The sequence below is a fragment of the Dreissena polymorpha genome, chromosome 3 (assembly GCF_020536995.1).
Source record: "Dreissena polymorpha isolate Duluth1 chromosome 3, UMN_Dpol_1.0, whole genome shotgun sequence".
In the NCBI taxonomy this organism is placed as follows: domain Eukaryota; kingdom Metazoa; phylum Mollusca; class Bivalvia; order Myida; family Dreissenidae; genus Dreissena; species Dreissena polymorpha.
In genome coordinates, this window is record NC_068357.1 from 140,937,223 (window position 1) to 140,949,325 (window position 12,103).

A 12,103-nucleotide genomic window follows, 5' to 3' on the forward strand; every position below is an offset into this window, starting at 1 on the left:
GCTCCCCTTTCCCTCTACCTCCACCCCCACTTTTACCCAGGTCACACAACAGTTGGAGGTTTCAAGTCCATCTGACCCCCCCCCCCCATCTCCATCTCCCTCCTCCCCACACTACCTCCTTCCCCCACCCTCCCAGGACATATACCAGTTGGAGGTTTTACGTTGTCCATATGTTTCTCCCCCTTCCCGCTCCCTACTCCCCCCACTACCTCCCCCTCCATAATCAATACCTGTTGGAGGTATTATGTTCCCCATCTGTTTCTGTTCCCCCCTCCATCTCCCTTCTTCCCCCAATACCTCCCCCACCCTTCCAGGACATATACCTGTTGGAGATTTAACATTGTCCATCGGTTTCTGTTTTCCCCTCCCTCTCCCTCCTCTCCCCACCCTCCCAGGACAAATACCTGTTAGAGGTTTCATGTTCTCCATCTGTTTCTGCTCTCCCTTCTCCCTCTCCCTCCTCCCCCACTATCTCCCCCCAACCCTCCCAGGACATATAGCTGTTGGTGGTTTCATGTGCTCCAATTGTTACTGTTCCCCCTTCCCCCTCCCTCCTCCCCCAACTACATCCTTTCCCCACCCTCCCAGGACATATACCTGTTGGAGGTTTCATGTTCTCCATCTGTTTCTGCTCTCCCTCCTCACCCTCTCCCTCCTCCTCCTCATTTTCCGCTCCTAGTGGAGTCAATGTCTGCGTGTAGTTACGCAGCAGGTCACCAATGATGCCTATCCTGCAATGTGTAGAAGAAAATGGTCACATGTCATATGATGCAACATTTCTTGAATTTCTCAAAATGGAAACGTCAATCAAAACCTGTTGATCAATTTAACTGTAAAGTTTGAGATGTAACAAAAAAATGGAACCTCATTAATAACCTTAACCTCATGATTTAAATAACAACCAACATGAACAACAAATTATTTGTTTGTGGTATTTATGGGTTAATACATCCAGTGTGCTATGTCATCAAATGTAGAGCATGCTGCATCAGACAGATGAAGGTTTCCATTCTGGTCTAGACAGGCTGCACATCAGGTGACATGAAATCTCATTTATCACCCGCAAGTAAGTCATCACATACCATCATATTTCATGATTTTTAAGGAAAATGTTTTAATACCTACACAAAAAAGCTGTCAAGGACTAGTGTCTGCAAGCCAAATGATAATTTGAAATTTGACATAAATGCATGTATATGGATTAAGTGTAAAAAGTTGTATAAGAACTGCACAAATCGGACATTGAAAACATTCAGTATAAGTTTAAGTGGCCTAGTGATTGACTAATAAGTGTTCAACTTCAAAATCTTTGTAATTATACATAATACTAATAACAAGGGGCACCAAATAATAAAGACAACTTTCAAAGAATAAAGACAACTTTGAAATCACAAAGACAACTTTAACCAAGATTTGATATTAACTCTTTCAGTGCTGGAACCGAATTTTGAAGGCCTTTGCAAACAGTTTGGATCCAGATGAGACACCACAGAACGTGGCGTCTCATCAGGATCCAAACTGTTTGCTATTCTGATAGTATTCATTGAAAAAAAATCGAAGAAAAAGCTAATTTGAGAAATTCAGCAGACGACATTTTAGCAGACTACAATATTTTTCCCAGCATTCAAAGGGTTAATGTACTCAGGTGTGTGTGTGTGTGTTTGGTATTTGTTAAGTACTAGTTACAACCAAACTGCACAGACTCAAATCTCCCACAATCTCATTTAGCCAACACTACACTCACTTGAAGTTTTTCTTGTCAATGTAGACAAGGGTGTTTTCATCCTTCTCCTCCTCCTCCTTGCCCATCTTAGCCAGGGAACTGAAACAGATCAATGAACATTCATGTTATGAGCCCCGTTCTGAGAAAACTGGGCTTAATGCATGTGCGTAATGTGTCGTCCCAGATTAGCCTTTGCAGTCTGCACAGGCTAATCAGGGACGACACTTTCCGCCTAAATTGGATTTTTGCTAAGAAGAGACTTCATTTGAACCAAAAATGTCACAAAAGCGGAAAGAGTCGTCCCTGATTAGCCTGTGCGGACTGCACAGGCTAATCTGGGACGACACTTTACGCACATGCATTTTGCCCAGTTTTCTCAAAACACGTCTCGTATTTTACATTCAATGGCATGTTTATAAAGTTTGTCATTTAATACCTTAAATTGACAGACTAAAAACATCAGAATAACAGAAATTAATTATGAAGGGGGAAATTATTATAAGAAGAAAGACCTTTAAGGAAAAAAACACAGCAGTATCTGAACCTTAATTTCACTCTATCATGATTATATAATTTATATGTTGCTAACACAATTAAATGATTACGATACAACAATAAAACATACCATAAATGTTGTGGGAAAACACAAAAAGCTTTTTATGTATGCACAAGATGTACAACTAACTCACTTGGGTGAGAGGGGTCTAGTGCGCTTGAACAGCCAGAAGGCCTCTTCCTTAGCAGATGGCAGGATTGACACGATGGCCGGGGAACGCTGACTGAAACACATCACATCGTATAAGCCGCGTCATGGGAAACAGGTCTTATGCTGTATGGGGGGCCAGCATAGCTCCATAGCAGCCTGTGCATCTGCGCAGTCTGGTCAGATGCTAATCTGTCTGCTACCGATACCTTGCTTCACTTCACATTGTAGCTCCTCACCAGACTGGTCAGATGCTGATCTGTCTGCTACTGAGACCTTGCTTCACTTCACATTGTAGCTCCTCACCAGTCTGGTCAGATGCTAATCTGTCTGCTACTGAGACCTTGCTTCACTTCACATTGTAGCTCATCACCAGACTGTGCACTTGAGCAGGCTCATTGGGAGCTAGGATGGCCACATATGGCATAACACACATTTTTGCATGATGCGGATAAAATAACTTGTTTCAAATGGAAATCTTATACCTAGACCCATATTCACAAAATTACTTCAGAAAAACTTTGAATTCCTAAAATATAAACATCCTTAAATCTCCTATATGTTTCATGTAAATGTTGTTTAACATCAAAATACTTAATATTTTTAAGATGTTAAGTGGTATAACAATTTTGTACACAGGAATTATTAGATATTGTATAGAAATGTGGCCTGAAATGGTTCACTTCCATGCATTTAAAGAATTCCTTTAGAAGCTGTATAAAGAAATGTTAGCAGATTTACCCTTTTATGCCTAGCGTCTCAAAAAAAGGCCTTGACAAACAGCATAGACCAAGATGAGACAACATGATGCGGCATCTCATCAGGGTCTGCGCTGTTTGCTTAAAGGAATGTCTGTAAGAAATATTCTAAATATAGAAATAAATATACTAGACATCCCTTATTTTGGAAATAAATTTATCCAATTTAGAAGGATGAGAGAGTCCACTAGGCATAAATGGGTTAAACTGTTCGACGCTATTGAAATGGTACTACACCACAGAAGATCACCAAGATGTAATAATGTATGCCTATCCATACAGTTCATAAACGGTATTCACTCCATAAAATTAAACGTAAATCAACATACTTAATTTCGCTTAAATTTTTTAATGTGCATACATTATGAATTTCAGTAGCACGAATACTTACTGGATTATAGATTTTATAGCTGGCCGTTTCCTGAAAAAATAAAGATGTGGTATTGTAAAAAGTACAAAACTTGAAATGTCTCCACCAAAGTCACCATTTTTATAATTTAAGTTCAATAGAAAATGGAATAAATAATTAACTTAAGATTCTTATTTTTATATGCATTAAAAGTGGTCAAAACATATCACAAGTAAGTCTTTGACTAAAGATTTTGTAATGCCATCAGGTCAACAGACATGTTACACCTACCTTAGTTCTGATCAACATCTTTTACCTCCCTTGTTTACCAACATTAATTGCCTCCCCTGTCTTATCAAAGATATTACAACAACTGACTTTAAATTATGACTATATTGCGTTTCTTCAAAAATGAGTGTTTGTAATCAAAATGTTCCAAAAGTGAAGGACACATGAAAAATGAAAAACTACTGAACTAAAGTTTAGTGCTAAGCATTTTATCTATATTCAATATTTTTAATTGTTCCCCTTCATTTGTTGTTACACTTTAACTCTTTCAGTGCTGGAACCGAATTTTGAAAGCCTTTGCAAACAGTTTAGATCCAGATGCTCATCAGGATCCAAACTATTTGCTATCCTGATAGTATTCTTTGAAAAAAATCAAAGAAAATGCTAATTTTAGAAATTCAGCAGACGACATTTTACCAGACAACAAATATCCCAGCATGCAAAGGGTTAATTTTGTTCTGAACATATCATACCTTATAAGAGGTATAAACTTAAAGCTTTATATGTAGAAAGGTTTCAATTAACAAAGTGAAATGCAAAAGAACCATAACTTCTTCTTTTATGATTTCACAGGTATTGGCCAAGTTAATTTTCATGCTGAAATTGTGTCCATGTTATACATGTATCTTGTCTATGTTATAAGGTATCAAGGAGAAACGTCCTTAATAGGAAGAATTGATTGTTGGAAAACCAGCTCTTAAAGCTAAACTGCAAATTTGTGGGGCACTTCAGGCACAACAGTGACAGATCTTATAATTCCTAGAAATGCCATGACATCTTACGTGTGAGTCCGTCTGTACTCAGCAGGTGTGACTTTTTTCCAAACTTTCACCTGATGTTTGCCCACTTTCTCATACAGAACCTCTGCAAAACAATAATACTAAAGATCAGCAAAGATGAATTTGTTTAAACCTATTTATTTTAGCTCGATTGCATCAAAAAGCCTAAGGCTTATTTGAGACACTCTCGAGTCTGTTTCCTGGGCCTAGAACCAGTACTTGGTGTCTTTTGGGGAGATCTGAAGGATGCTCCCACAGTGGGGATCGAACCCATGACCATCCGGTCGCTAGGCGGAAACCATATCCATTATACCACGGCGACCTCATTAAGATCAATAACATATGCAAAACGTGAATAAGCATCATTTGAAAATAAAATATTGTTACATACACACTGCCATCTATTTAGCATTTCAATCTCTAAATAAGTTTAGAATGTGTATAAGCCAAGCAGCCTGTGTCATGATACTTCACACAAGATAGAAATTTCTCATTTCCTTTCATGTCCTTTATGACAACATTACAAATGAAAAAAAAAGTATATTGCTGGTATGGTAATAAAGACCAGAAACTAAAAACTTGACAGGTTAGGTTGTGTTTGTAACTGAAATATAACACTACAATCAGAATAATCATGAAATTTTGAAACATTCCGCTTTGATTCCATGATATAACATTGTGTGTGTTTTTATAAGTTAGAAAACACCATTTGATGATTTTAACAAATACATCTCTAATCAACAAAAACATCTATGTAAGAAAATCACAAGTTCAATACCTTCTGGAAAATTCTTTGCTCGCACTGCAGGATTGAATGTGTCTGACCTCAAAATTCTGAAAAAGTACATTGGACTACATGACCCACATTATGCGAAAATGGGTCTAATGAGATATGCGTCCAGAAGAGCTCCAGCCTAGACCAGCGCAGACACACAGTCTGGTCTAGAGCTTTCCTGTACACTATTGAGACCACCAAATCTTGCCTGACTTTATAGGTGACAGGGCAGATCCAGACTGGGCAAATACGCAGGCTGGGCTTGAGCTAGCCTAGCCACATATGGCTTAAGACCAATTTTTGCAACATGCGGCTCATATGTTACAATTACTTACACTAAAAAGACATTCCATTTAGAGGAAGTCATTAAATTCATTAATGATTCAGTCAAAAAATGTCTCATTCTGTACAATTATTGACAAGCACGCACTCTTACTTAAAGATCAATTCTTATACAGTGACATGAGTCTGACTAAACGGTGCTTTTCAAGTGCATATCATTCCTTATGGAAATACAATATTTCTGGTGGAAATATGGCTGTGGTAACTAAAAGTGATCGACCACAAATACTCACAGGAACATTTAAAAACAGGAATGTTTAATTTCAATAGAATTTGAGTTAAAGATTGTCTTAAATGACAGCATTATATTTCATTTATTTACATATACATTATGTGTGAGCATTATTAGTTAATCAATATTAAAGCATTAGTGATATGAATAATTAATCAACAATTTCCATGAGTGGTGCAGCCACAAGTGAACAATTTTTATTTTCTGTGATCATGCATGGATATCAAACATTAAAACTCTATCAAAAAACAACAAAATTTAAAATAATTTGATGTTTTGCTTAAACTTATATCCTAGCATGGATCGAATCCATGACCTCCAGGTTGCTATACAAACACCATATCCACCATGTCACAGTGACCTATACCTTTCATGCTGTCAACTGATAGCTCTCATGAATTTATATGTTTGAAATTCTACATATATTCAACAGTTATGCCAAAATTATATATATCATCAGAAAATATGTGTTTTAAAAACATCATTCTATAGCAGATTCATAAACCAGAACGCAACATTACTCGACATGTCAACATAATGTATCTCCCATACCTGCCGACTTCCTTCCTGACAGTGTCATCTCTAGGGTACTGCTTAAAGGTGATTTGAACAACATATGTGCAGAAGGTGTACATTGTCTGAAATGGAAAACACCAAGTTCTAATACATGGTTGGTCTAATTTGTTTGTATGAGCCTTTTTCTGGCAACTTGGGCCCAAGTTACAGACTGCACTGGCTAATCAGGGACAATATTTTACGTTCTGATGGCATTTTTTTTGTTTAAACAAAATTTCTTTTTAGTGCAAATCCAGTTTAAGGGGCAAAGTGTCTTAATAGATAAGCCTGTCCAGACTGGACAGGCAAACTGGGTTGACACTCAGCGCATATGCATTAAGCCCAGTTTTCCCAGAACAAGGCTTTAAAAATTGTAATGCATGATCTGTTCCACTACAAAACCTGTGTCCATAGTACAATTGGTGACAATGATTTAGTATTATAGCAACATAAAACTACGAAGTATAACCGTATCTATACACTTTTGAATTTGAAATGGACTTTACAATAGTAAACAGTATCAATTCACAAATTATAGCAATATCATAAAGACAGGTTTTGTTGTGGATTTACTGACATAATTGTCATCATTAGCCACATGCCCATGAGCAGACGTACCCAGGGAGTTGAAGACTGACAGGCAATGCATAAACATAAATAGCGCAAACTTTTTTGGATGAAGACTGTAAAACACCAGAAAACATTCGGAACTATGATCACCTAAATTATTTTGCATGTAAATCACACATAAAAATAGAAACATGGACAGCGTGAGAAGATTGTAAATAAACAAGTAAAACACTCCACAGGAATGTCAAAACTCTTGCAAGCAGATTTCTGGAATGTTTGCTTTGCAATTCATCACCTTCCAGACAAATTATCCGACAAAAACAATTTAGGTTTCCATTTCAAATGAATATATATAATTATACAAGTTTTTGAGAGCAAGATATTTCTGCTCAGTAAATACACTTAAAGTGCATGCTGCATTTCTCTCGTGATTTTAAGTTCTTAACAACTGCTAAATATTTTACAGTTTAGAGGTGTTCTGATCATACCTATGATTATTTTGAGAGATATATCTGTTACTTTATTTTTAAGTTAAACAGTTACATTTGCCGATGAACAGAGGAAGGGATTGACAGAGAGAAAAAAGGCAATCCTACATTCAATATGTCAACCAAGTTAAAAAATAATCTTATGTCACATTTTGAATTATTAAAATAATTTGCCGGTAATGATCTAAGTATACTCAGTGTTATCAAAATATCTCCAGTACTTTTTAAGTATACTTTATAGATCTCTAGTTATACTAAGTTTCATTCAGGTATCTAACGTAAAATATAAGTATACAAAATATTATCCAAGTACCTTCAGTACTGTATAAGTAGACTAAGTTTCATCCAGGCATCTTCAGTACGTCATGAGTATTGTTTATTATGTTTCCTCAATGTATCTCCAATACTATATAGGTATACTTAATTTCATCCAGATATCTCCCAAACTTTATATGTATACTAAGTTTCATCGAAGTATCATCAGTACTTTTCAAGAAGTTTTGCAAACGCAGATACTGACAGACTGACAGATGAACGGACATAACAGAAGGTAAAACTGTTGTCCCATCCGAAACATCGCATCCAATGCAAACCTGATATTTAGCCATGGTGAATTCAATATGCCTTGTGTAAAATTGCAATGCAGAAATACAACTTTATTCAAACAAGTGTGTTTTATTTCTGTTAAAAAAAATTTGTTCAAACTAGTTCTCTTTTATTTGGTTTATGTCCGGTTTCCGACCACAGTCTTTCAAGACTATCAGTGCTTTGATTACCTCAAACATGTCTCTGTCCTTGTAGGTAGCGGATACACGTTTCCTGAAAAAGGAACACACTTTCACATTGACAAATGATTCAAGTTTGTTTGTAAGTTTGGAACTTTAGCCTTTAACAACAATTTTAAAGTTAGATCATGTTGGCCAATAAACTTTACTTGGGTAAGATGTTTTTCAAGTACTAAGTGCACATACTTTTGCAGTAACTCACAACTGCCCTACTATAACCCTTTGCATGCTGGGAAATTTGTCTTCTGCTAAAATGTCGTCTGCTGAATTTCTTTATTATCATTTTCTTCAAAAAAATTTTAAAGAACACTATCAGAATAGCAAACAGTTTGGATCCTGATGAGACGCCATGTTCTGGGGCGTCTCATCTGGATCCAAACTGTTTGCAAAGGCCTTCAAAATTCGGTTCCAGCACTGAAAGAGATAATCAGCAGTGGTGGAGAATTGCTGTATAAATAATTTCAGGAAAAATGCCAAAACAAGTTTTGTGGTTGCACTGGTCAAACCCGCGATCCTTTCATTTATAGTCTTTTCTTCCAGCATCTGATCTAACTAGCATATTATTTCAAAATGCACTTAAAACAAGGCACTCTATCAAAATTTAAAAATATACATTGAATCATTGAATAAACATAAATTGGTAGCCACTCATGAATATATGTTTTCTATGACAACAAATGAATTCTAACATAATCTAAATCTAAAATCTCCAAACATTCTCTTTTCTCATATAATCATTTATCATTGAATTAAAAAGGGCTTACATCTGATAAAAAGTTTTAATACAATCAATCACATAAAAGGTAACCCACTGGGTAAAATCAGTTTAAAATTCATCTCCTGACACTGTGTTGGATGCAGCACAATTAGTTGTCATCACTGAGATAACTCTTATGGACATATCAACAAGATTCAAGTGCAGTAGCTCCAATCCATCCATACAACTTAATTTTTCCTCTGTATGTGGCTGATAAGTTTATATATGTATAAGTGAAGTTATAAATCAGAGGTTATGGGTCTGCGCACTGGGAACCGAAGAAGTACTGAATAGACTTTGACCGACTAATATGCAGACAGTTTGACTACCTCTTCCATTTCTGCTCCAGACAATACAAAATAATAGAAACGTAACCAGGTGCAATACATAGCATATAATTGATCATTATAAAGTCATCAAGTAATCACATATTCAACTTCTTTATTACTATACATTAAAACTGTGAGTTAATTTTTGTACAATATAATATTTCATGACTCTTTTATAATTTGACATCAAAATTACTCTAAGTACAAAATTGTACTGGAACAACAGTACAAATCTAGAAATGTAATTTATCAAATAACCAATATACTCGCCTCTTTCTAGAGATTATCACTTGAGGCAAAATATTACTGATGTCTGCCAAACCCATGTTTAAAAAAATTCCATCAAAGTCTTATCAGTAATTTTTTTTCTTTACCTTTGATAAAACATAATATTTGGTAAACCGCATTCTTGTGAGAGGTGAATAATTACAGGACAGTGACGCAATAGACTACAGTTACTGTGTTCAAATGCATAGGTCCTTGTGCGTAATTGATTTGATTGAGATATCATTAACATACCCCATTTTTGTTAATGACAGTCTCTCAGTAGGTGTTTGAAGGATATGTGCAATTATTGTCCTAATAATCTGCTAATAGGTTTGTAGTGATGCATTACAGGTAATTTGGCAAGAAAACGCTGCCAAGTACATTGTTATTAGCACATCAAGTTTAATTGTCCACAGCACATCTTTGCTGATTGTTAATTACAGAAAGAGCCTTTTTAAAAGGACTTATATAATTATTCCATTTTTCTGGAAAATAAAATCTCATTAATCAATAAGCATGTGTTTAAGTCATTTAAAGTCTGTGTTGATATCTGCAAGAAATAAACTAAAAATACTATTAAATTTTAATGAAAACCATTTATATACAAATAGCTTCATTTTGTGATTATATGAATTTCACTTAATTTTCAAAACAGTTGGACATATGTGTTATTCACTAGTATATTGCCAGAGATTGCTGGAAATTTTTTAAACAAGAAGCATCGTTGAAAACGATGGATGCTCCCCTTATGTTCATAATAAAGTTAACAGGTATCAATAATAATTAATGACAATAATAGTATACACTCACTCTTTCTTTAAAATGGAACACCAACCCAAAGTGACACTATGGTCACTAAAGTACACTGGCTGAATATGAGTCATGACTTGATCCTGTCTGTTGTAAAATACCATGTCTAAAACACTGCCTGTCTTACACGTTGGATTTGGTATCAGGTTTTGAAATGTAGAAAACTTCTGACCATTAAGGACTACCTTGTTGAACTCCCCCAGAAAAAATATCCTATCAGTTTCCGGAATGACCCCAGTGACCTCAAACCTTATCAAAAGGTAGAGGACCATGCAAGGTACCTACATGCCAAATATATAAGAGATCGGTCAAATATTGAAGGCGCTATGAGAAACTGTAACCAAAATTTGACCTTGAGAAAATCTATAATTAGCCTCGGTGACCTTGACCTTGATCCCAGTGACCTCAAACCGTATCAAAAGGTAGAGGTCCATGCAAGGTACCTACATTACAACAATGTAAGAGATCATAAAATATTGAAGGCACTAGGAGAAACTGTAACAAAGGTGTAACGGAAGGAAGGAAGTAAGGAAGGACAAACTGGCAACTAAATGCTCCACCCAAAATTTTCATGGAGCATAAAAAAGTACATCACAGAATAAGTGTCTTCAACATTTTAAACAACCACCACTCAGAATACATAATGTTTGTACATGTTTAATGGACGATAATTAAGGTTACATAGCAAAAAATACTAATATATTGTCAGTTCTGGATAACCTCATTCCTTTTTTAAGGGGAGCTTAGTTACAAAAATATATCTCAACCATTCCAATCTTAGACCCTGTATCCATAACTACCATCTTCTGGACAACTAACGTATATGTATAAAGACAAATGCATCAGGCTTATGTCAAAGAGATCTGAATTCAAACAGCACACACACATACTTACACGCCACATTGCATGTGATGCTCACCAACTCATGACACTTACACGCCACATTGCATGTGATGCTCACCCACTCGCGACACTTACAAGCCACATTGCAAGTGACATTCACCCACTCACGACAGTAACACGCCACATTGCATGTGATGCTCACCCAATCATGACACACGCCACATTGCATGTGATGCTCACCCACTCACGACACTTACAAGCCAAATTTCATGTATGTGATGCTCACCCACTCATGACACTTACACGCCACATTAAACCTGATGCTCACCCACTCGCAACACTTACATTCCACATTACATGTGATGCTCACCTACTCACGACACTTACACGCCACATTGCATGTGATATTAACCCACTCACGACACTTACAAGCCACATTGCATGTGATGCTCACCCACTCACGACACATACACGCCACATTGCATGTGATTCTCACCCACCCACAACACTTACACGCCACATTGGATGTGATGCTAACCCACTCATGACACTTACACGCCACATTAAACCTGATGCTCACCCACTCGCAACACTTACATTCCACATAACATGTGATGCTCACCTACTCACCACACTTACACGCCACATTGCATGTGATATTAACCCACTCACGACACTTACACGCCACATTGCATGTGATGCTCACCCACTCACGACACTTACAAGCCAAATTTCATGTGATGCTCACCC

The 12,103-nt window shown here is 36.5% G+C and overlaps 1 protein-coding gene across 1 annotated transcript in view; it reads right to left on the reverse strand.

Moving 5' to 3' along the window:
• LOC127871699 (protein phosphatase 1 regulatory subunit 36-like) overlaps positions 1-12,103 on the reverse strand; it is a 129,811-nt gene that overhangs the window by 1,593 nt on the left and 116,115 nt on the right. The window contains exons 8-15 of the mRNA XM_052414830.1: positions 8,339-8,381; positions 6,502-6,587; positions 5,379-5,434; positions 4,604-4,685; positions 3,576-3,605; positions 2,413-2,502; positions 1,745-1,822; positions 598-731 (exon numbers count right to left, since the gene is read on the reverse strand). Of these exons, the coding sequence (XP_052270790.1) occupies positions 598-731; positions 1,745-1,822; positions 2,413-2,502; positions 3,576-3,605; positions 4,604-4,685; positions 5,379-5,434; positions 6,502-6,587; positions 8,339-8,381 (599 nt within the window). The remainder of the gene's footprint in view (positions 1-597; positions 732-1,744; positions 1,823-2,412; positions 2,503-3,575; positions 3,606-4,603; positions 4,686-5,378; positions 5,435-6,501; positions 6,588-8,338; positions 8,382-12,103) is intronic.